The sequence below is a fragment of the Symphalangus syndactylus genome, chromosome 14, assembly GCF_028878055.3.
Source record: "Symphalangus syndactylus isolate Jambi chromosome 14, NHGRI_mSymSyn1-v2.1_pri, whole genome shotgun sequence".
In the NCBI taxonomy this organism is placed as follows: domain Eukaryota; kingdom Metazoa; phylum Chordata; class Mammalia; order Primates; family Hylobatidae; genus Symphalangus; species Symphalangus syndactylus.
In genome coordinates, this window is record NC_072436.2 from 23,554,325 (window position 1) to 23,580,145 (window position 25,821).

Below are 25,821 nucleotides of genomic sequence, written 5' to 3' on the forward strand. Positions count from 1 at the left end.
ATCAGGACTTAGTTTCTCCCTGTGAATCAGCTCTGCTTTTTCCTGTATAGACTTCAGTTGCTGACACTGTAAGAAAAATGGCTGCGGTATATTCAACCCCTTGTAGTTTCTCAGAATTTAGATTCAGCTGGTAGGAGCATCAGTTTCTTTCCCAGAAGGCTCAGCAAGTCTCATGGTGTCTCATTGGCTCTTACAGGGTCATATGGCCTACCCTGAGCCAATCCCTGTGTTCAGGGCTGTGAGGCTCGGATTGGCTAGTTAGTGTCACATGCCATCCCACATCCCTGGTGGAGTTAGCTCTTCAAGAACCACATGGTCTGAGAGATGGGGAGAGGTGAATTTTCAAAGGGAAACTGTGGGCTTTTATTACGAGGAAAGGGAATGGGTATTTGGTGGCAGAACAACTAACGTTCGTTGCATGGTATTAGTCTCTTTTTATAGGTCAGCAACAGATGGGAGGAGTTAGTGGATTTGGATTAGAGTCCTGGTTTCTGATTTCAGCTTTCTTGCTTGTGAAGTCACATCCTCCAAGTCAGTGTTTCTCACAGGGATAGGAGTTTGCAGGAAATTAGTGTTTTACGTTCTTTTGATAAAAGTTTGGATAATTTTTTTTTTTCTTTGAGAGGGAGTCTTGCTCTGTCGCCCAGGCTGGAGTGCAATGGTGCAATCTCAGCTCACTGCAACCTTCGCCTCCTGGGTTCAAGCGATTCTTCTGCTTCAGCCTCCCGAGTAGCTGGGACTACAGGCATGCGGCACCACATCCTGCTAATTTTTTGTGTTTTTAGTAGAGACGGGGTTTCACTGTGTTAGCCAGGATGGGCTCAAACTCTTGAGCTCAGGTGATCTGTCCGCCTCAGCCTCCCAAAGTGCTGGGATTACAGGTGTGAGTCACCACGCCCGACCAAGTTTGGATAATTTTTAACAGGAAGAGAAAGAGTCAAGACAAATGGGGCGGACCAGCAATGGGCGAATGTGATGTTTCTTCCTACATTGGTGTGCTTAATGTGCTTAATGTGACTCAGCTCCAGCGACTTCCATTCCCTGGGCCACTCTGTCCCTGTGGGAAAAATCCTCAGAGACCCAACTTAGTATCTTTTTTTTTTCTTTTTTGAGACGGAGTCTCGCTCTGTTGCCCAGGCTGTAGTGCAGTGGCATGATCTCGGCTCACTGCAAGCTCCGCCTCCCGGGTTCACGCCATTCTCCCGCCTCAGCCTCCCGAGTAGCTGGGACTACAGGCGCCCGCAACCACGCCAGGCTAATTTTTTTTTTTTTTTTTTTTTTGTATTTTTAGTAGAGACAGGGTTTCACCGTGTTAGCCAGGATGGTCTCGATCTCCTGACCTCGTGATCCGCTCGCCTCAGCCTCCCAAAGTGCTGGGATTACAGGCGTGAGCTACCGTGCCCGGCCCCACTCAGTCAGTATCTGCCCTTTGATCTGGCTGTTATGTTCAGGTAGAAGGATCACATACAATAGATACAGATGTATCGATGTGTCCTAGGCAGGGGTGTCAGCTACACTCTTGAAGTATATCTGGGAGCTGGCCTCATTTAGAAGTACTTCTAGATCTCTCACTGCGTATTATCCATAGTCCATTTTAGCATGGCCTGAGATGTTTTCTCAATTTGACTTTGACAGACAGTTTTGCTTTTATGCTTGATAAACCACTTTAGCTTCTTCAGAAGGAGTGGGTGCAGTAAGATCATGCTGTTTTCTGAAAAGCTCGACAAAACAGCTGAATGGAGCATGCGTTGTATTGAGTTCCACACTACAGCTAAGTGACCCTACTGTGATTCAGGTAGATCTTGGAAACTAGTTATCAGGCCCTGATTAACAAAGGTAATTGGGGTAGATATCCACTTCTGAGGAAGGGTTGTAAATTGAGTCATTTCCTCTCAAAGCTCCTGAAATTCATAGTTCTGCCCTTAATCTCTACTTACATATTAATGTTATCGAGATCTCCCTGGCTAATATGTTTGGGGATCATTGTTGATATTAATCTTTGTGATCATCCCTCATAGCCAGATTTAGGGTTTAGCTAGTCCTTATCAGTGACTTGCAGATATACTTATTTCTCCAATGGCTATTCTTTGCATAATCATTACCAGTGTATTGAGATGGAGAAAATAGGTGAAAATAATTCCTCTGTCAAGTAGGTAAAGTAATTACGTAGAATAATATTTCATTGTCTATACCGTATTGTATGTTGAGATCAGTAAAGTGATTTCAGCTTTATGTACGCTGGGTACAGTGGCTCACTCCTGTAATCCCAGCATTTGGGAGGCCAAGGTGGGATGATCTTTTGAGGCCAAGAGTTTAAGACTAGACTAGCAACACGTTGAGACCCTGTCTCTACAAAAAAATAAAAAAAAAATTAGCCGGTTGTGGTGGCATGCACTTGTAGTCCCAGCTTCTTGGGAGGCCAAGGCAGGATCATTCCCAAGTGTGAGGTAGCAGGAGCTATGATTGCACCACTACACTCCCAGCACGGGCTGCACAGTGAGGCTCTGTCTCTTAAAAAAAACCAAAAAACAACTTTATATAAAATGAAAATAAGGAATTTTAGGGACATTGTAATAGCTAACACTTATTGAGCACTTACGTCCCAGGCATTCTTTTAAGTACTTTTATAGGTATTATTTCACTTAATCCTTACAGTAACCCTAGGAGGTAGGTATTAGTTGTCTTCCCAGTTTAGAGGTGAGCAAGTTGAAATAATCCATGTAAAGCCACTTGCCCCAGGCCATGCAGCTGGAGAGTGGTGCGGCTGGTGAATTCTGGTTCCTAGTCTGTGCTTTGGATCACTGTGCTATACTCATTCCTAAGAAAGATTTTAGCTGGTGCATTATTAGCTTTGTTTTCTTATGACTTCTTTTTGTATTATTGGTCTGGATGTGGGCTGGGAGTTCTGTAGGGAAGATTTGCTAATTCTAGGGCCTCTGGTATCCATGGACTTTATGAATCTTGTGTTGCTGTTATCTGGCAAGCAGTGTATGCTTGTCTATATTAGTAATTCGCAACTAGAGCTGATTTTGCCTTCTCCAGACATTTACTGGAGACATATTTGGTTGTCACAAGTCAGGGGATGTGCTTCTGGCATCTGCTGGTAAGGACTAGGGATAATGACTGCTCAATAACCTATAATGCACAGAATGGCCCACAACAAAAAATTATTGAGCCCAAAATGTTAATAGTGTTGATATTTTATATCTGGACTATATCATAAGTTAGTAATTATTTTGTAATGCCACTCTTTGTCTAATGGGCAACATTGCTGTAGTGATACAGAAATTATTTTTGACTTTTGTTGAACAATTGATTTCACCCACATCAATGTATGTTTGTGTAACAGGCATACATACCAACTGTGACTTATTTAAATCCCCTTACCCTTAAACTAAACTGGGAATTAACAGCCCCCCCCAAATGAAAGCTGAGGAAGTTTAAAGGGAAACCACGTAAAAGACCAAGGATACAGTACTCTTTTTTTTTTTTTTTGGGGGGGTGGTTATCTTAATAACACAGTTAGATTTCTTTTTTTTATATTAAAAGTGTTAGTTTAGGCTTGGTGCAGTGGCTCACACCTGTAATCCTAGCACTTTGGTAGGCTGAAGCGGGAGGACAGCTTGAGCCCAGGAGTTTGAGACCAGGCTGGGCAACATAGGGAGACCGCGTCAATACAAAAATAAAATAAAATAACAATTTAGCGGGACGTGGTGGTGCATGCCTGTAGTCCCAGCTACTCGAGATGCTGAGTTAGGAGGATTGCTTGAGCCTGGCAAATCGAGGCTGCAGTGAGCAGTGATTGTGCCACTCTACTTGAGCCTAGGTAACAGAGTGAGACCCTGTCTCAAAAAAAAGTGTTAAAATTAAAAATTCCAAACTGAGAAAAGTAGGGAATGTTATATTGTACCACATGTATAAATCCCCAATATTGAACAAATGCTGACAAATACTGTTGAAGTCCTCTTTGAACTCTTTCTTATCTCATTCCCTAGCTATTTCTACTGTTTTGGTAGACCAAGAATCTCAAAAGCTGAAGGGGCTTAGACCTCTTCAGATGTCTGTCATCTTGCCTCTTGCTGCTGTCTATGGGCTGCCCATCAATGACTTTTCTCCCCCCATCTTGCACTGCAGTTTATTGGCAGCAGATGGCTACAGCACAGCGAGGAGAGGGCAGGGCCCATGTGTCATTATCAAAGCCGGGAAGGCTGGCAGAGAACATCTATGTAGGCTGGAGGCAGGCGGAAGGGACAAAGAAGTACCGTAAGGCCAGCAGTTAAGGTGGAAGGTAGGGAGGAGCAGGAGAGAGAGAAGGTGGATGCAGGCACGGAAAGCAATCTGTAAGTTTGACAGAGATGGTCAGCAGGAGTGACTGTTTGGAGCAGTATTGTGAATGTCAGGTCAAAGGATGTCGGTGTTCTGTGTCCACGTTTTCCACTCCTGCCATGAGTGATATAGGTAGGGAGAAACAATGTGTAAACTCCTGCTATTTCTTGGACTATTTTAGTGATCTCTTACTAATGGCAATGTTTGCCATTTCTTCCCCTGTGGCAAGCCTGTGATTTCTTCTATTTCTAACCAGTTCTTTATAGAACTGGTAGGACTTATGTTTGATAGATTCTTTCCTTATTTAAAAAATTTCATCGTGTTCCATTGCCTGTGGAATAAAACCCTTGCTTCTTGTTGTGGCATTTGAGGTCATTCATAGCTTCTCTTACTCCTTTGATGTACCTTGAGTTTAGGCTGTGTATTTTCTCCCCTTGGTGATTTCACTTGAACTCTTCTCTCTGAAAAGCTCGCATTTGCTCTCCCTATCATCTGTATGGTGAACTCCTGTTCACCTTTTGTAATCAGCTCATGCCTTTAGGCAGATGGAATAAGTCTTTTTTGTAATTGTTCATTTGTGCTTTGCCTGTCTTGCTAGAATCTGAGTTTCTTGAAAGCAGAGATGACATGCCCTGTCTTTGCATTCATTGCTGCTAGCACAGGGCCTGGCCCTCGAGAAATGTTTGTTGAATTGAATTAATGGACAGTTCAAACAGTTCCAAACAGTTTTTTAATTGGTGGGAAATAATCCTGCATGGTATAGATTTTGGTTTTCTGCAATCATGGTCACAGAACTGTGAGACTGAAATTAGGAAACTGAAATTTGGAGGTTTGGATATGAAACGTTTCTGTCCCTTTTGTTAAGAAAGGGGATCCTTTATGGTCTGTTGTATGCTTTGCAATATTCACAGTCATGTTTCATTTCTAAATTTGCCTCATTTATAAATTTGTTATATTGTTGGTATGATCCTGGCTTATGATTGACATTTTGCTTGAATCTTAGTAAAGACTTCATAAAATATCAAAGAGAAGTATAGATTTTGTAGCATCAATAGCTGCTGCTTAGCTGTGACCTTGATCAAAAGGCTAGCTGAGAGTATTCAGATAGATAATTAAGCCAGCTGAGATAGGAATGGGGCTAGAATTTATAATTAATAAGTTTAAAAAACCTTCTCTTGTTCTTTCTCCCTGTCTGTAGGATTTTTGTCCCTGAGTCATGGAAGACAGAAGAGCTGAAAAGTCATGTGAACAAGCATGTGAATCACTTAAGAGGCAGGACTATGAAATGGCCCTCAAGCACTGCACAGAGGCCCTTCTTTCTCTTGGCCAGTACTCCATGGCAGACTTCACAGGGCCTTGTCCATTGGAAATAGAACGCATCAAAATCGAGAGTCTTCTCTACAGAATTGCCTCATTTTTGCAACTGGTGAGTAAACACTGTCAATAAGCCAATGCTGAACTATGTAAAATGGCCTTTTTCATTGAGTGGTGATGATACAAATAGCTAATTCTGGGCCAAAGAGATGTGAGTGAAGTGGCTGTGATTGCTGAATATATTTGATGGCAAGGTAACTACGTTTTTGAACCTTGAAAACTCTACTACTTTAGGGCATTTTGGATTATGCACTCACTCAACAAGTATTTATTGGGTATGTACTGTGTACTAGACACTGTTGTAGGTTCTTGTTATATATATATATATATATATGTTGATGAAAGAGAAAGAAGTCTCTTCTTTATGATACTTTTTCTAGTAGGGGAACAGAAAATAAACAATAAACATTATAAAAAATAAACACTGGCTGGGCATGGTGGCTCACACTTGTAATCCCAGCACTTTGGAAGGCCAAGGCAGGTGGATCATGAGGTCAGGAGCCTAACCAACATGGTGAAACCCTGTCTCTACCAAAAATACAAAAATTGGCCAGATGTGGTAGCGCATGCCTATAATCCCAGCTACTCAGGAGGCTGAGCCAGGAGAATTGCTTGAACCCAGGAGGCAGAGGTTGCAGTGAGCCGAGGTTGCACCACTGCCCTCCAGCCTGGCGACAGGGCGAGACTCTGAGACTCCGTCTCAAAAAAAAAAAAAAAAAAAAAAAAAACAAAAAAAACCCCCACCATAGATTGTTAAAAGGTAGTAAGCACATGAAAAAAGGAGAACAGGGCAGGGGAGATTGGGAATATTGGGGTTAGAGATGGGGTTACAATTTTAAATAGAGTGGTCAAGGCAGGCCTCATTGAGAAGGTGATAACCAGAGGCAAGGGGGTGAGCCATGTGTAAAGCTGGAGGAAGAGCATTGCAGGCAACGGAAACAGACCCAGCAGCAGAAGCATGCCTGCTGTGCTTGAGTAGCAGCTAGAAGTTAGTGTGGCCAGAGTAGAGTGCACGCGGTGGAGAGGTGGGAGGACTAAAGCCTGTGGGGCCTGCTAGCTCGTGGTAAAGACTTTGGTTTTTATTCTCTGTGAGTTGGGGAGCTATTGCAGGGCTTTGGGCAGAGGAGTGGTGTGATCTAATTTAACAGGAATTGTTTGACTTTTGTGCTGAGAATAAACTGTAAAGGGATAAGCGTTGATGCAAGGAGACTAGATTGGAGACTATTAGAATAATCCAGGCCAGAGTGGCTCAGATCAAAATGGTAGCAGTGGAGATAGTGAGAAGTAACTAGGTTTTGTTTTATACATTGAAAATAGAAGCAATCAGGTTTCCTAATGTATTGAATGCAGGGAATGAGGGGGAGCAGTCACAGTTACTTACCTCGATACTTTTTGTCTGAGCAATTGGAAGAATGGTGTTTCCTTCAACTGAGGTTAGAAGGCTACAGCTGGGGAGGAGGTTTTGTGGGGGAAGGTGGGAGTTCAGTTTTGGACGTACTGAGTTTGAGATGTCATTCAGATACCCAGCTGAAGATGCTGAGTAAGCAGTCAGATATGCACATATGGAATTTGGGAGAGAGATTCATTGAAGACTGTGGGACAGAAGTGCTATATGATGTCTTGAGCCAGCGTAGAATCACCACGGGAAAATGAGCGTCATAGAGAAGAGGCGAGGACTGGGGGCCGAGTCTTGGGCCGCTGCAGTGTCAAGAGGTTGGGGAGCAGAGCAACAACCAGCAAAGCAACCTAAAGAGCAACCCTGAGGAAAGGGGAAAGTGTGAGAGGAAGGGGTCCTGGAAGCGTGAAGGAAGGAAGTGTGTGCAAGTGAGGAAATGTGGAGTAGTGTCAGCAGCTGCCAAGAAAGCCGTGAGAATGTGTCTGAGTGGGCACATGTGAATTGTGCGGGTCCACATGGATGCAGTGGAGGTCACTGGTGATCTCATGAGAGTGGCTTCCTTGCTTGGAGTAGTGGGTGAAAGTCTGCTTAAAAAGAGGGCTTAGGAGAGAACTGGGGGAAGGAATTGAAATACATCAACATAGACAACTCTTGAGGAGTTTTGCCATGAAGAGACACTAAAGAGAAAAAAAAAGAGAAAGGAAAAGGAAAAAGAAAAAGGAATGGTAGCTAGTGGGAGAGATAAAGTCAAGGGAAATATTTTTTTAGATGGGAGAAATAACTATTTCTGTATAGAAATGAACCAATCAAAAGCAAAAAATTAATGATGTAGGACAAGTCGAGGAGGCTTGTTGGAGTGCTGTACCTGCGTAGGCGGCTGAGTTGATCTGCACAGGCGTAGGTTGACTTTAGAAAGGAGTATGGTAGTATGTCTGTTAACAGGTAGAAGGAAGACAGAGTGTATGCTGGGAAGGGAGGAGACGTGGTGACAGTCTATGAAAATTCTCTTCTTGTAGCTTCAGTTTTCTCAGTAAAGCTTTTGGCGGGGAGGGAGGTGCTGATGAGTTAGGGTTAGAGAAGGTGAGGAGTAGGAGTGGGGGTCCATGGACTAGGGAGTATAGTGGGACGTTTATTTGTAGAGTGCCCTGTAATCCTCAGAGGGCACGTGTGTTAGCTTTGTCTTGTGAATAGTAAGTTTACAACATTAATGATTAAACTTTGAAACAAAGCCAAGTTTCCCTTTGATAACATCTCTGTTAAAAGCAGCTCTCGAAATACTTAATTTTATCTTGTATTTTTGTTTTGCAGAAAAATTATGTGCAAGCTGATGAAGATTGTAGACATGGTATGTTTAAAAATGAGACTCGAGTTATTGAATTGAACAATGTTTAAGGTTTGATTTTTTTTTTTTTGGCTAATTTCAAAAGTGATGATAATGTTTAAAAAGCCCACCTTACTGTGGTGGCTGCTGACTGATTTGGATGATGACATTCCCACTAAGCTGGGCATACCTGTGAACATTGCTCTTACTCATGAATGTTTAAGTTCTTGTCACTCTCCTGGGAACATTGATGATGTGTCCTTTTAAAGTTTGTGTGAGGCCGGGTGTGGTGGCTCACACCTGTAATCCCAGCACTTTGGGAGGCCGAGGCGGGTGGATCACAAGGTCTGGAGTTTGAGACCAGCCTGGCCAATATGGTGAAACCCCATCTCTACTAAAACTACAAAAATTAGCTGGGCGTGGTGGCGCATGCCTGTAGTCCCAGCTACCTGGGAGGCTGAGGCAGGAGAATTGCTTGAACCCGGGAGGTGGAGGTTGCAGTGAGCTGATATTGCAGCACTGCACTCCAGCTTGGGCGACAGAGTGAGACTACGTCTCAAAAAAAAAAAAAAGTTTGAATAGTTCCAGTCATAAGGGCCAAAGTTTAAGAAACTCACCTTGAATAAAATGTTAAGCTTAGCAGATACATTGAAAGGATGGGCCTGTCCCTCCTAAAATATCTTTCCTTCTTGATCAGAAGATCGTTCTTAGAGAGGAGACTAGCTAGAATGCTCTTTAGTAACTTTTCCTGTTTTTTTTTTTCTCCCCTCTCTGAGACAGAGTCTTGCTCTGTCTCCCAGGCTGGAGTGGGGTGGGGTGATCACAGCTCACTGCAGCCTCTACCTTCCAGGCTCAAGCAGTCCTCCTGCCTCAGCCTCCCAAGTAGCTGGGACTACAGATGTGTGCCACCACACCCAGCTGATGTTTTTATTTTTTGTAGAGATGGTTTTACCATGTTGCGCAGACTGGTCTCTTACTCGTGGGCCCAAGGGATCCACCTGCCTTGGCCTCCCAAAGTGCTGGGATTACAGGCGTGAACCACCGCACCTGGTCTCCTGTTTCAGGCAGGAAATTGAGATTAATAAGATTCTTGCTCTTCGAGTACTCATAGGAATCCTTTTCTTTGTGGTTGTTGCTGTTTACTAGAATGAATCTAGGAGTGAGTGGGAGAAGAGTTCACTGTACATTCTCACACACATTTGGTGGAATTGTTTGCAGAGCTCAGTGATTTGAATAATACAATGTTTCATTCATCCAGAATTTGGGGGTAGTGGTGCTGAGGTATTTAACATGAGTTAATTTTTTTTTTTTCCCTGCTTACTCCTTTGTGTTAACATTTTAAAAAGTATTAGGCCGGGCGTGGTGGCTCATGCCTGTAATCCCAGCACTTTGGGAGGCCGAGGTGGGTGGATCACTTGAGGTCAGGAGTTCGAAACCAGCCTGGCCAACATGGTGAAACCCCATCTCTACCAAAAATGCAGAAATTAGCCAGGCATGGTGGTGCACGCCTATAATCCCAGCTACTCGGGAGGCTGAGGCAGGCAAATCATTTGAACCTGAGAGACAGAGGCTGCAGTGAGCCAAGAATGTGCTACTGCACTCCAGCCTGGGTGACAGAGTGAGACTCTGTCTCAAAAAAAAAAAAAAAAAAAAAAGAAATAGTAACTATGTTTGCTGTAAACCTTACAAAACTATATTACATACTCTTGTGGCCATTGAACATAATTTAACCATTCATTAAAGATTCTGTGACCTTTGTTCACCTCACTTCATAGAATTGTGTGCTTTGAGAGTTAACTAGAAATTAAGAGATATCTAGTAGAATGTTCCTTTAAAAAAAATCCCTGCTATCTGGGAATTTTAAAATTACAATGAGCAAACAGTAATAAGTCAAATAATATAGAGGAATAATTTGTCCTTCCCCCATCTGAAGAAGTTACTGTTATTAGTTTGCTGTATGAGAAAGGTCTTCTGTGCCTTTACAGTGACAAACATAAATGCTTATAATACAGAGTTTTTCCTTTAAAAATTAAAAAAGAGTTATAATGTGATCATCACCTAGCACCTTGCTTTCTTACATATCAATATACCATGAATATTGTTCGACATTAATACACTGGCTCCAATTCCTGCTTAATATTCCATGGTGTGGATGTGCTGCTATTTATTCAACCATTCCCGTATTGATGGGCATTTAGGTGGTTCTAGTTTCCTGGTTTGTCATTATAAACCATCCTGTAATAAACATGTTCTTTCTTATTGTTGCCCTTTTTTTATAGGATAGTCTTAAAAGTTGGATTTCTGGGTTAAGGAGTATGTACACTTATAATTTTATTTTATTTTATTTATTTTATTTTTTTTTTGAGATGGAGTCTCGCTCTGTCATCAGGCTGGAGTGCAGTGGCACGATCTCGGCTCACTGTGACCTCCGTCTCCCAGGTTCAAGCGATTCTCCTGCCTCAGCCTCCCGAGTAGCTAGGACTACAGGCATGTGCCAACATGCTCAGCTAATTTTTGTATTTTTAGTAGAGACAGGGTTTCACCATGTTGGCCAGGATGGTCTGGATCTCTTGACCTCGTGACCTGCCTGCCTCGGCGTCCCAAAGTGCTGGGATTACAGGCGTGAGCCACCGCGCCCGGCCTATAATTTTAATAGACACTGTCAGATTAGTTTCAGATGCACACACCCACAGCAATATACGAGACTGCCCAGTCTCTGTAATCTGTCACTGAAACCTGTCAGTGTTGAAATTTTGCCTATCTCATGTGTGAGAAATAGTTCCTTTTTCTTCAGTTTTCATTGCCCTGAGTGCTAGTGAAATTGATGCAGTCTTGTTGTTTTGGAGATGTACAAACAAGCCTTAGAAAGTTCAGTGACTTAGGAAAAGTCATACAAAAGTAAATGCCGAAGGAGCATATGGACAAATGTTGCATTATTCTGTTAATTGTTTTACTTACCATTTTAAAATTAGGTGCTATTTCACAACTTTTGAATCACTAAAATATAAGTTTAACTAATGCTTAAGATAAAGTTGTCATGAAATGAGTATACTTTTGTGGTACTGGTGGAGTATGGAATGGAATGCAACTTGGTAATATATTCATACCCTTTGACCCACTAATCTCATTTCTGGGATACTATCCTAAGTCAGTAATCCGAAAGAGAGAAAAAATTGTATGCAGACTGGTGTTCATTGCAGTGCTATGTGTAAAAGAGAAAAATAGGTTACCTTCCAATAAGGAAGGAGTTCATTAATTACATTCTACACATTCCTTGTTCCCCTTTATGTGATGAGTAAGAGCCTGGAAAATGGTCATTTTTAAAATAAATCCAAAAGCAGTATATCCAGAGTTGTTTATTTGAAATAGACATTTGGAAATATTGGCCAAGATTATACATGTATATTAGTAGTTGTAGAGTTCTGCTGTTACATGTAATTTTTTTCTTTTCAACTTTTAGTAACTTTTCAACTTTTATTTTTGTGTAAGATGAAGTACTGTGGTTAGACAGTAATAAAAAACAACATGTGAACCTCAGTCTCTGTTAATTATAGTTTTGTAATGCTAAGATGGTTTCAGGGATAGCCATGGATAGCTCATAGTTTAAGCACTCCAGACCGTTGACTTCTTATGTTTGCATTTTATATACAGTGTAGCCTTTTTTTTTTTTTTCTCTCTCTGAGAAGGCGTCTCTCCCTGTCGCCCAGGTTGGAATGCAGTGGTGCAATCTCGGCTCACTGCAACCTCTTCCTCCCGGGTTCAAGCAATTCTCCTGCCTCAGCTTCCCAGTAGCTGGGATTACAGGCACCCACCATCATGCCCAGCTAATTTTGTATTTTTGTAGAGATGAGGTTTCACCATGTTGGCCAGGCTGGTCTTGAACTGACCTCAGGTGATCTGCCCGCCTTGGCCTTACAGCATAGTCTTGATGTCTGTTCTCTTACTGTCAGGCTATCAATTTGCATTCCTTGCAACTCTCAACATGCCTCATTGCAGCTAGTCTCCCTCTCCACTTGCAGCTTCTGACCTACTGTGGGTTAGGAAATCAGACCAGCAGTCTTCATCATGGAATTAAAAAAACAGTCTTTTCTTTCCCTTCCCTTCCCTTCCCCTTTTCTTCTTTTTTTGAGACAGAGTTTTGTTCTGTCGCTCAGGCTGGAGTGCAATGGCGTAATCTTGGCTCACTGCAATCTCTGCCTTACGGGCTCAAGCAATTCTCCTGCCTCAGCCTCCTGAGTAACTGGGATTACAGGCGCCTGCTACCACGCCCGGCTAATTTTTGTATTTTTAGTAGAGAAGGGGTTTCACCATGTTGGCCAGGCTGGTCTCGAACTCCTGACCTCAAGTGGTCCGCCTGCCTCGGCTTCCCAAAGTGCTGGGATTATAGGCGTGAGCCACGGTGCCCAGCCCGTTATTTCTTTTTTAATATGAAAAATGTAAGACATACAGGAAAGTAGAGTAAATGATATAATAAACATTCATATTCTCAAAACTTTGGTTGAACAACTAATGTTTTGCCATATTTACTTCATTTTTTCTGAAATATTTAAGAATAATTAAAGACATCATGACATTTATCCCTAAATACTTCAGTATGCCTCTCTAAAAAATAAGATCAAGACTGCATAACTGCAATATTATTATTAGCATAATAGAATTGATGTAATTCCCTAATAATTCCCTAACCTGTCTAAAGTCCATTCCATAATCAAATTTACCTGTTTTTCTGTCCCCAAAGTTTTTTTTTTTAAATGGCTGATTTGTTTAAACCAGGAACTGATGAAAGGTTATAAAATTTTAAAGTTGGAATTCTGCTTCAATAAGAGTAAACATACTCTGAGTGAGGACTCATGGGCACCTTTGTAAGTTCCTAGGTTTCAGTTCCAAGTTCCTTGTTGTATTCTGGATAGTGAAGATTGCCAAGCCAGCGACCGCTGGATAAGTGAGGTAGTTAAGTCACTTTTCATTGTCTGAACATCAATTGTATTTGGCATAACACAAAAACTTTGATGAAATAATGGTTCTATTTTTGCCTTTCAAACAGTCATTATATAGGAAACTTACTTTTTTTTTGAGTCTTGTTCTGTTGCTGGGCTGGAATGCAGTGGCGTGATCACAGCTCACTGCAACCTCTGCCTCCTGGGTTCAAGCGATTCTCCTGCCTCAGCCTCCCGAGTAGCTGGGACTACAGGCATGCATCACCACGCCCAGCTAATTTTTGTATTTTTAGTAGAGACAGGGTTTCACCATGTTGGCCAGGATGGTCTCCATCTCTTGACCTCGTGATCTGCCTGCCTTGGCCTCCCAAGGTGCTAGGATTACAGGTGTGAGTCACTGCGCCTGGCCATTTTTTTACACTAAAAAAATGAATGAGGTAAATGGAGAAAGTAAAATCAGAAGAATGTAATCTTATCAACTAAGAGTATTGTACCACTTGTAATATGTAGGTTAAACTTAACCATCATAAACACCAATGAAAATTTTTTATGAGGCTGTAAGATTTGTAAACCCTAGCTGAGAGTTTTGTTAATGTAAGAAGTCATCATTGCAAACAAAGGGGCTTGGGTCATCTACTGATGTTTATTGTTGTGAGACTTGGCCTGTGAAGTAAATGATTCAGTAATCAGCAACCCCTGTTAAAGAGGCTGACTGTTAGAAAAGGCAAATTGATAAGTGATTGGTTGAAACTTCTGTACTCTCTCGGGGGGAGGAAGTGGTATCTGTAACTACCTTTCTTCTGAGAATAATTTGTTTGTTAATTTGGAGATGGGAGTGTCATGGTGTCACCCAGTCTGGAAGTAGAGTGGCGCGATTATAGCTCATTACAGCCTTGAAATCCTGACCTCAAGTGATCCTCCTGCTTCAGCCTCCCCAGTAGCTGGGACAACAAAGTGTGCGCCAGCATAGTTGATTAATTTTTGTTTTGTATTTTTTGTAGAGATGGGGTTTCGCTCTGTTGCCCAGGCTGGTCTTGAGCGATCCTGGCTTCAGGTGATCCTCTTTCCTCATCCTCCCAAAGTGTTGGGATTACGGGTGTGAACTACTGCACCTGGCCCTCAGAAGAGTTTTGATTAAATAGTTTCTATGGTAGTTAAAAATTTTATTGGAAAAAATATTTAGCGAATCGGTTAACAGTATTTATTTAAAATTATCACAGGGTCGGGCCCTCTGAAATATGTTATTTAGTCAAATTGTATTATCATTCTAGTTTTACAGATGAGCAAACAGACTGTGAGATTAAGTTACTTGCCTAAGAGCACAGAGCCAGTCCAGAGTAGAAGTGTGGTTTTGAACTGAAGTCTTTCTGATCTGAAAGGGCATGTTGCTTTGCTTTATCCTCAACTACTACTTATATATACTTCAGCTTTGTTTTGTTTTGTTTTTGAGACAGAGTCTCGCTGTGTTGCCCAGGCTGGAGTTCAATGGTGTGATCTTGGCTCACTGCAACCTCTGCCTCCTGGGTTCAAGCGATTCTCCTGCCCCAGCTTCCCAGGTAGTTGGGATTACAGCCACCATTCCTGGCTAATTTTTGTATTTTTAGTAGCGACAGGGTTTCACATGCTGGCCAGGCTGGTCTCGAACTCCTGACCTCAGGCAATCCACCCACCTCGGCCTCCCAAAGTGTTGGGATTTGAGCCACCGCGTCCGGTCTACTTCAGCATTTTGCAGATGTTTTTATCTCCTTTAGCCTAACAAACTTGGAAAACAGGCACAAAAAGAACTGTGTTATTCTAGAAATGAAAAAGATTGAGCCTCAGGATCACTTAAATAATTATAATATTAGTGTGGTGGAGACAAGAATTTCCGTATTTAAGCTCCTGTGCCATACAGTGTTGTTGTTGTTTTTTTTTTTTAATTCCGCAGGCTTTTAAAATAGAAATGCAGTTCAATAACCAACCTACCTTCTTTCCTTCCTTCCTTCTCTTCCTTCCCTTCCTTCCTTCCTTCCTTTTTGCCTTCCTGCCTCTCTTCTTTTCTCTTCTCTTCTCTTTTCTTTTTTCTTTTCTTTTTTTTCTTTTTTTTGAGACAGAGTTTCACTCTGTCACCCAGGCTGGAGTGCCATGGTGTGATCACAGCTCACCTCAGCTTTGATGACCTTCTGGGGCTCATGTGATCCTCCCACCCCAGCCTCCCAAGTAGCTGGGACTATAGGCATATGCCACCACAACCGGCTAATTTTTTTGTGTTTTTTTGTTTTGTAGAAATGGTGTCTTGCCATGTTGCCCAGGCTGGTCTCGAACTACTGGGCTCAAGCAGTCCTCCTACCTCGGCCTCCCAAAGTGTTGGGGTTACATATGTGAGCCGCTGCACCCAGCCTTAACAACGTTTCTTAATTCATTTTTTATTAGATCCAGTTACAAACTATTTTTAAAAAATTTATATATATATAAGCTTTATGTATTTATTTTAAACTCTTTATTCTGAAATAATTATAGGTTAACAGGAAGTGGCAAAGATAATACAGAGAGGTCCCACGTACCCTTCACCTACTTTCCCCCAGTTGTTACATCTTACATAACTCTGGCACCATATCAAAACAAGGAAATTAACATTAGTACAAGGAGTGTGTGTATTCTATGTCATTTTGATCATGTGTAGACTGATTTAACCACCAACACAATTAAGATACAGAACTGCTCCATCATCGTGAAGATCTCCCTTGTGCTGCCTCCTACCTTTGACAATTTTTTTTTACAATTTTTTTTTTTGAAAAACTTCTTTTTTTGTTGTTTCTTTCTCAGGAAATGTACTATTCCTTTACAGTCACACTCAACCACCCTTCCTTACTACCTTTCCTAACCCTTGGCAACCACTAATCTGTTCTACATCTCCCTAATTTTGCCACTTTGAGAATGTTATAGGAATGGAATCATACAGCATATGACCTTTTCAGATGGCTTTTTTTCACTCACCACGGTCCTCTTGAGATCCATCCATGCTGGTTTTTGTTTTTGTTTTTGTTTTGAGACAGGGTCTTGCTCTGTTGCCCAGACTGGAGTGCAATGGCGTGATCTCAGCTCACTGCAACTTCAGCCTCCTGGGTACAAGCAGTCAGCCTCCCAAGAGGCTAGTATTATGGGTATGCGCCGCCATGTCTGGCTAATTTTTGTATTTTTAGTAGAGGTGGGGTTTTGCCATGTTGGCCAGGCTGGTCTCGAACTCCTGGCCTCAGGTGATCCACCTGCCTCAGGCTCCCAAAGTGCTGGGATTATAGGCTCGGCCTTTATTTTCATTTTAAATTAAGTTTCTGAAGTGTTAGTTCTGAGAGCATGATTATATCTAAGCAGTGAGTGATTTTATATCATTACTGACTAAAGGATTTAGTTTGTATGGTAATGAAAAAAATTTTTAGGAAAGTTTTTGGAAAAAATACCTTCATTAGGCTAAGCTTTTTAATAAAACACTTCAGAAGTAACTAAGGATTTGATAAAAGAAATAACCTAGGCTGGGTGTAGTGGCTCACACCTGTAATCCCAGCTCTTGGGGAGGCTGAGGCGAGTGGATCACCTGAGGTCAGGAGTTCGAGACCAGCCTAGCCAACATGGTGAAAACCTGTCTCTACTAAAAATGCAAAAATCAGCCAGGTGTGGTAGCACGTGCGTGTAATACCAGCTACTGGTGAGGCTGAGGCAGGAGAGTCGCTTGAACTGAGGAGGCGGAGGTTGCAGTGAGCCTAATCATGCCACTGCCCTCCAGCCTGGGTGATGAAGTGAGACTTCTCAAAAAAAAAAAAAAAAAAAAAAAAGGCTGGGCGTGGTGGCTCATGCCTGTAATCCCAGCACTTTGGGAGTCAGAGGCGGGCGGATCACGTGAGGTCAGGAGTTTGAGACCAGCCTGACCAACATGGAGAACCGCCGTCTCTACTAAAAACACAAAATTAACCATGCATGGTGACTCATGCCTGTAATCCCAGCTACTTGGGAGGCTGAGGTAGGATAGGCACTTGAACCTGGGAGGCAGAGGCTGCAGTGAGCTGATATCATACCACTGCACTCCAGCCTGGGCAACAAGAGCAAAACTCTGTCTCAAAAAAAAAAAAAAAACCCGGCATGGTGGCTCACGCCTGTAATCCCAGCAGTTTAAGAGGCCGAGGCGGGTGGATCACCTGAGGTCGGGAGTTCAAGACCAGCCTGACCAACATGGAGAAAGCCCGTCTCTACTAAAAATACAAAATTAGCCGAGTATGGTGGCGCATGCCTGTAATCCCAGCTACTCAGGAGGCTGAGGCAGGAGAATTGCTTGAACCTGGGCAGCAGAGGTTGTGGTGAGCCAAGATCGCGCCATTCCACTCCAGCCTGGGCAACAAGAGTGAAACTCCGTCTCAAAAAAAAAAAAAAGTCCTAATATGGTCATATTACTGAAAACAGTAGAGAATATGTACTCAACATTTACTATAAGCTTGTTTTAAGATTACTTTCCTTATAGTAGGTAATTCTTTACAAGCAAAGGGAATTGCATTTTAATTGTTAATCCTTGCCTTGTGATAGCCAGAGGCTATGGAACCCCAGCAAAGATGTATTTTGCTAAAACAGTTGAATGAATATTACTCCTTTAAGACTACTCAGTTTCTAATCCAAAACATTCTAAGTAAGACATATTTCAAGTGTTAGAAAATAATCACAAAAAAGATACACAGCGAGCTGACAGAAGTCCTCCTTTGTAACTCCTAGTGAACAGAAAGGAACAATTCAGTTTGAGAACAGTTGTGTGCGCACTGTACACTCTCACACATAGTGGGAAGAGAATTTATCTGCAAGGAGCTGTAACTTTTTTATAATTGTTCAAGATTATATTATTAATGTCATCTCTTTTGGCAAGTTCAATTTTTATAGCCGAGACAAGTTTAATAATACAGTAGGCCATACTTTTTTTTTTCCCCAAGCTTTTTCAAGGTAATGAGGAACTAGATTGGCAGCATTGCAATTTAATTTTGTTATATGATACAGTAGCAGGAGAGGTTTTTATCTATAATTATTGACTATTTCTATGCCATAGTTTTTTATATGGGATCCTCCCATACATAAATTGAATTTCATTTAAGGGAAGCAGGAAGAAAGTATGTCAGTACTGCTTCTTGTCTGAAAAAGAGATGGAAAAAAGGGAAACATAAATTTGACAAATATTAAGATATTCATACAGCAATGTAGTGGAAGAAACTTGCAAAATGAAATTCAGCAAATACCTCATACAAAACCAAAGATCTATGAAACCTGTTTGTAAAATGTTATGTGATTTAATACTCTTTAAGTATGACATCATCATATGAAGTTGAAATATTCTTAGACTTTTTCATTCCTGCAGACATTTTTCAGCTCTTGACAACTAGTTTCTTAATATCCCAGTTACTAAAAATGAACTAAGATATTTCCTCAGCAGTGCTCAGTACTGCTGTAAAATTTTTAGAAGGGGAAGGTAATATGTAGGGAATTCTTACTTATGAAGGAGACTGCTAGTTACTTTTCTAATTAGCATAATTAATCTTTACCACAACCTTATGAAGTAGCTACTGTCACCTCCATTTGATAGGGGAGGAAATAGCGATGTAACTAATCCATACCTTAGTAGGAATGTCATTTTTCTTCAGAGCAATTTTTTTTTTTTTTTTTTGAGACAGAGTTTCGCTCTTGTCCCCCAGGCTGGAGTGCACTGGTGCGATCTCGGCTCACTGCAACCTCTGCCTCCTAGGTTCAAGCAGTTCTCCTGCCTCAGCCTCCTGAGTAGCTGGGATTACAGGTGCCTGCCACCATGCCCGCTAATTTTTGTATTTTTAGTAGAGACGGGGTTTCACCATGTTGGCCAGGCTTGTCTTGAACTCCTGACCTCAGGTGATCTGCCTGCCTCGGCCTCCCAAAATGCTGGGATTACAGGCATGAGCCACCATGCCTGGCAAGAGCATTTTACTTGTATTGTTTCATTTAATCTTTAATGGCAAATTTATACATGTTTCTATTTTACAGATGGCCACATTAAGGGTCAGAGAGATAAGTAACTTGCCCAAGGTCAGATTTGAAGAGTTTTAGGATAGTAAGATCTGAGGGAGATGAACACTTACCTTGGAACTTTATAAGACACTCAAGACATTCTTAATGATACCTTATTAGAGTTTTTCACTTGATAACTCCTTGTTGGAATTTCACTAGATAACAGAATTACCTAGTGACTGTTGAATAGATGAGTGATCTGTAATATGGATGGATTGAAACAATAGGTTTGTCCAAACTAAAAATTATTGAATAAAACCCTGTCAAATACAGAGAGACTGCAACTTTCAATTTAGTAATCTGATTCAATAAAAGGTATATGTAAAGATTTTTATTATGGTGTTATTTTTAATAGTTAATAATTGGAATTATTATCTTACAAGGGATGGATTAAATAAGTTGATGTATCTACTTGATAGAACATTATATAGCCAATAATATGATAAATATAAGCTCTCTGATCACATGGAAAATACTGAATGTGCTGAGGGCAAAAAAGTAGAATACAAACTGTCATGTTGGCATCAGTTACAATCATTGTAAAAATTATGTGAATATTGATCAGAATTGGAGGAGAAAATGAGTAAGTGAAAACTTTGTTGAGTAGTGAGATTATGATGAACTTTTATGTAGAATTTTATTAGTTTTATAATGTTTGTGTAATCAAACAATATGAGAAGATATATTCATAAAAACAAAAATATGAACAGATCCAGTGGACTTTATATATATGGTATGTTATACTAAAAAACATTTCCTTGAAAATAATTTTAAAAATAATTTCTAAAATATTTTCTTTTAGCAAATTGTTTTCTTGCAAAGGAAGCTAAAGTATGTACAAACTAATAATAGAACCTTGGACTTAGCAATGCAGAGAAGGATACAGATTGCTCTACTAATTGAACCATTAGCAGTTGCTGTGAGAAGTCATTTCAAATGACATGGCATAAAAATGAGTATATTCTGTTTTGTTAGAAACATGATCCTCATGATTGTGTTAGATTAAATCTGCAAACCCTTGCAAACAATTTGGGCAGCATTTTCTGTGGCCACTGGGCAATTGGATTCTTAGTAAATCTTGTTGGATTTGATAAAGACTAATTCTTAATTGCTTAGGAATATCTAGTTGAGATTTATAGTTTCTATTCTTACTTATTTTAATGGCACCCAGTCTTATGTCACTGTAAAAAACATGAGAATTTTATTCAGCTAAGTCTGCAATTTAAAAGCCCTCATTTACCCAGAATTCGTAGGTTGAACAGTATTTTTCCCTCGAGAGCTTAAGGATTGATTCTTCCTGTGATTTTGATCTCAACTGGTTGTAAGTTTGGTATGTTTATTGCCATATGTTTTTTCTTGTTCTTATATGCCTGTTTTGGACAGAACAGAACCACCACCGCTTCCCTCTAGAGTATTTGAAGTTATTCTTTTAGAATATAAAAAGCCATGCTTGTGATAGTGTGTTAATACTATAATCAAGAAAAATGTGCATTAAATGTCATATGGTTAATGATGGTTGTTCCTTCATGGCAGTGCTGGGAGAAGGAGTGGCCAAAGGAGAGGATGCATTTCGGGCAGTGCTTTGTTGCATGCAGCTGAAAGGGAAGCTCCAACCTGTATCCACCATTCTTGCCAGGTCACTGACAGGAGAGTCCCTGGTATGTTGATAAGCTCTAATTTTGTATGCCTGAAAACAAATTTTTATTTGATTCCTTAGGTATATTGTGGGAAAAAAAGTGTATCTTTTTTTCTCTTAGTTCTTCCTATTAGAAAGCAAAATTCATGAGTATCCTGAGATATAGTACCCGTTTTTCTTTTATTTCTTTTCTTTTTTTTTTGTTTTTTTGTTTTTTTGAGACAAGGTCTCAGTCTGTTGTCTAGGTTGAGTAAAGTGGTGTGATCACTGCACACTACAGCTTCAACCTCCTGGGCTCAAGCGATCCTCCTGCCTCAGCCTCCTGAGTAGCTGGGACTACAGATGCGCACTACCATCCCTGCTAATTTTTGACTTTTTGTAGAGACGAGGTCTCATCATGTTGCCCAGGCTGGTCTTGAACTCCTGGGCTCAAAAAATCCTCCCTCCTTGGCCTCCCAAAGTGCTGGGATTATAGGTGTGAGCCCCTGCTCTTTTTTCGAGACCAAACTGATGTTTAATAATTCTTGTAGTTTGTGATTATGTATAAGAATTGTAGATACTTTAAAATAATTTAGGTTAACTAAGTGATTTTCTTTGAAGATATGATTTAACAGAGCCTGAGTTTAAAAATGCTGATGTGGACATATGATCTCATAGGGTTCTTAAATTCAATAATTTATTTCATAAAATGTTTAAATCTATCTAAACTAAGTAATAAGTGCTTCTTTTTCTGTTCGTATGTGTGTAAGTAATATCCATAACCACTCTGATGGAACTAGCTAACTCTATTCAGACTTTACAATCAATTTTGTAAATATAGCATTTGATTTTTTTAAGTTACAGAGTCTTGCTGTATTGCTGAGGCTGGAGTGCGGTGGCTATTCACAAGGGGCGATCATAGTGCTCTACAGCTTTGAACTCTTGGGCTCAAGTGATCCTGTTTCAACCTCCTCAGTAGCTAGGGCAATAGGCATGTGCCACTGTGCTCAGCACTATATTTAATTTTTTGGCTTTTTTTGGTCGAGATAGTTGAAAGGCTACTTTTTGAAACTTTGGAATTGATAATCTATAGAAAGTGGAAGAAAAGAGTTATAACCTTTTTTTTTTAACCAATTCGTAACTTAAGAAATTTGTTGATAATGTTCAGGAATCATAATGAAAAACAGTGAAAGCAAGAAAGTATATGTATACTTTGCTCTGCTGTGTGAATTCCCTGTATCTTACCTATTCTTCTGAACTTTTGATATAGATGATAAAATTATGGGGCAGATTTGTGCTTTTACTTCAACTATTAAATAAATATGTTTGGTTAAAAAAAAAGAAGTTAGGAAAGTACTTGGTGTATTGTTGAGTGCAATGTATTGGCCCATCTCGGGATAGTTATTTTCTAAGGAATTATTGTGCAGTGAATTGTTTAGTTATGTTTAAGTTTAGCAGTGTCTTTTGATCTCACCAGATTCATAAATGAACTTAAAAGCTAAAATATGTTAGCATGGAAAAATTATATACCTATTTAGTTCTAAGTAGATGACAAAAGAGTATATCTCTTCTTTGTTATTAAGATTATCATTAAAGGGCTTTTCTGTATAAGTTAAGTATATTAGTTTTACCTGTTGTTTTTAAATTTAAAACTAGTAAAGAGTAATTTGCTTTTAAATCTCAAATGAAATTTAGATTTCAGAAGAGTGAGTATTTTCCTTTTATTAAAGAGCCATTTTTAAAGTGGTGTGATCAGCTTATATGAATCTTCCTGAATCATGGCTGGGTTCACCATTTTGTACATACAAACTTATTAATCTTAGGAAAAAGGTTAAAAACAGCTATAGGTTGTTTTCCTTTTCATTTATGCTATCTTGTTCTGTGGTGGTACCTGTTGTTAATATTTTCTTGAATTAATTTTAATTAATGTAAGGTGAATACAGTGGTTTTACTTACCAGAAAAGGCATTCTGTATAGTTTTTCCTGTTAACCTTTTAAACTTTCCTCATAGATGTGTTGCTTTGTTATCATCGTTAATGGTAGTAGTGATGAGGGATGAGGATAACATTGTTTTTTACAAATAAACTTCAGAAACAACAGAGGAATTAAGCTAAGTTGCCATAGTAAAGAACTAATATACTAATTGGTTTTTCTGCTTTTTATTCACCCTTTCAGAATGGGATGGTAACAAAGGATTTGACAAGACTAAAAACACTTCTCTCAGAAACAGAGGTAAGGCCATTTCAGTGGATCTGTTTGGAAGAGTTTGACTCAATCTGTCTAGTAAGCATTATGTATTAAAATTTGGAAATCCATTGTGGCATCAGCCAGAAGGCAAGGCTGTGAAGGTGGGGCAGTGGGACTGCCAGCCTTCCCTCGTAACCCCCATAACCCACAGTCCCATCCTGGGAACGCTGCTTCTCCACATGTCTTCTCTGTGTGCCAGGGCTTCTCTTCTGTCCCTAGTGGACAGAACTGGTATCTTACTAGCTGTCTCTGGACAACAAATGGGAAGATGATTGGGAAATTTTAGTTTTTAACTACTTCTGGCTACTAGAAAATGAAACGCTATCATTAAAAATGAGATATCCTCAAGCCTTATTTTTTTATTATTTATTATTTATTTATTTGAGATGGGGTCTCGCTCTGTTACCCAGGTTGGAGTGCAGTGGCGTGATCACAGCTCACTGCAACCTCGACCTCCCTCGGCTCAGGTGATCCTCCCACCTCAGCCTCCTGAGTAGCTGGAACTACAGGCGCACTCCACCATCTGGCTAATTTTTTTATTTTTAATTTTTGGTAGAGATGGAGTTTTGCCATGTTGCCCAGGCCGGTCTCCTGGGCTCAGGTGATCTGTCTGCCTCTGCCTCCCAAAGTGCTGGGATTACAGGCATGAACTACCACACCAGGCCTTCTTTTTGTCTTTTTTAAAGCACCTGATGGAAGTCTGTGACTTAAGGACTGTCTTTAAGGAATATGTTTAGGAGATGGAAATAATGTGTATGAGGATAAATAGTGAACAAAAAAGTACTCCAGTGAAGGACTTGGAGGACACATGGAAGGTCAGGGACAACAGTGGCATGTAAAAGGCCGTGAGGTTTCTAAGTCTCAAATTTCTCTTCTTCATATAGGCATATAAAAGTTTTTATTTTTAGATGTCCTATTTAAAAAATAGCGATTTTGTCAGCTTTTGTCATAAATAAAAGCCCACATACAGTGATTATTTGGTTTATTTATTCAAGAATTGAGCACTTCCTATGTGCTAGGTACTATGCTTGTTGCTGGGGATACAGCACTGAACATGGTTCTTGTCCTCTTGGAGGTTAAAGTTTTAGGAAGGAGATAGACAACAAATAAATAAATTAAACAACTGTAAGTGTAATTCACAGGTAGGTGGTATGAGGGAAAAGAATGAATTCTTCTGCTGGAAAAATCACTGGATTTGGTGGCCAGGGACTGAGCCAGTTAAACCAAGAGCTGAGAGTTGAGAAGGTGCTTGTCTCACGGAGAGTGAGATGGAGGGCGCTTCAGACAGACAGAGGGGATGTGCAGAGACCCTGGTGTCAACTTTGACCTCCTGTGGGTTCCTTTCCATTCCAAATGTAGTAGTGTATCCCAGTTCATACCAAAAAACAGCAAAGAAGGTGGTTACCATGGATTATACAAGCTGGAAAAAATAACTGTTTTGCTACTATTAGGCTTTTTCTTCTAAATTTCATTTTCTTTTCTTATGTTGCCTGATTCTGAATCAACTGAGAATCAGTAAGCTCTCACTAACTTCAAAGCCAAATGTATATATAAGTATTAGGTTGGTACAAAAGTAATTGGAGTTTTGAAAGTAATGGCAAAACAGGCCTGGTGCAGTGGTTCACGCCTATAATCCCAGCACTTTGGGAGGCCAAGGCAGGCGGATCACCTGAGGTCAGGAGTTTGAGACCAGCCTGACCAATATGTTGAAACCCTGTCTCTACTAAAAATACAAAAATTAGTCAGGCATAGTGTCAGGCGCCTGTAATCCCAGCTACTCGGGAGGCTGAGGCAGGAGAATGGCTTGAACCCAGGAGGCAGAAGTTGCAGTGAGCCGAGATTGTACCATTGTATTCCAGCCTGGGTGACAGAGTGAGACTGTGTCTCAAAAAAAAAAAAAAAAAAAAGTAATGGCAAAACAGCAATTACTTTTGCATCAACCTAATAGTGTATATGTAGCCGTTTTAATTTCTAAGAAGTAACAGAAGGCAGTTGTAGATGTTTTAGACTTTTAAAATGAGAGCATAAAATGACCTGTCATTTTATTAAGATTTTTGGCTTTGTTCTTCTTTTATTGCCTTAATTGAATTACCAGCTTTACATCTGATAATCACATGCAATTTATTTTATTTTTAATGTTTATAATCCTGTTGCATGTAAGGCCACAAATATCACTTGACTCTTATTTTGTGACTATACTTTTGGAAGAAGTGACTTAAGTTTTTGTAATTTTTTTTCTATCTAACTAGAGTAGTAGTCTTTTTGGTTAATGAATTGATATTATTAAAAGATAACCGTTTAGGAAAAGCTAACAAACAATGCTACCCTTATTTTTATTATTGCACATGACACATTTAAAAATGGCAACAATTTGTTATTTAAAGATTGGGCTAAGCTGGTATTTAACTTGTAAATGCTAATGGATGAGAATAAAGACCTGGAACTCAAGACTGATTTATGAAAACAAAAACAAGTATTCTTTAATAAATATTCTTTAGTAACATTTAAAATATCTGATTAATAGATTTGATTCTGAATTTATACTTCTAGCAGTGTAATC

The 25,821-nt window shown here is 40.2% G+C and overlaps 1 protein-coding gene across 8 annotated transcripts in view; it reads left to right on the plus strand.

Moving 5' to 3' along the window:
• The window catches only part of HELZ (helicase with zinc finger), a 177,959-nt gene that overhangs the window by 21,933 nt on the left and 130,205 nt on the right, over positions 1–25,821 (plus strand). For 7 of the 8 annotated variants that reach the window (XM_055243309.1, XM_063617485.1, XM_055243311.2 and 4 more), the window contains 4 exons: positions 5,525–5,752; positions 8,405–8,441; positions 20,933–21,057; positions 23,190–23,246. In XM_055243309.1, the coding sequence (XP_055099284.1) occupies positions 5,543–5,752; positions 8,405–8,441; positions 20,933–21,057; positions 23,190–23,246 (429 nt within the window). In that variant the 5' untranslated portion in view covers positions 5,525–5,542. Of the gene's footprint in view, positions 1–5,524; positions 5,753–8,404; positions 8,442–20,932; positions 21,058–23,189; positions 23,247–25,821 lie in introns of those variants that run through there. The other variant, XM_055243312.2, reaches the window with a different exon arrangement.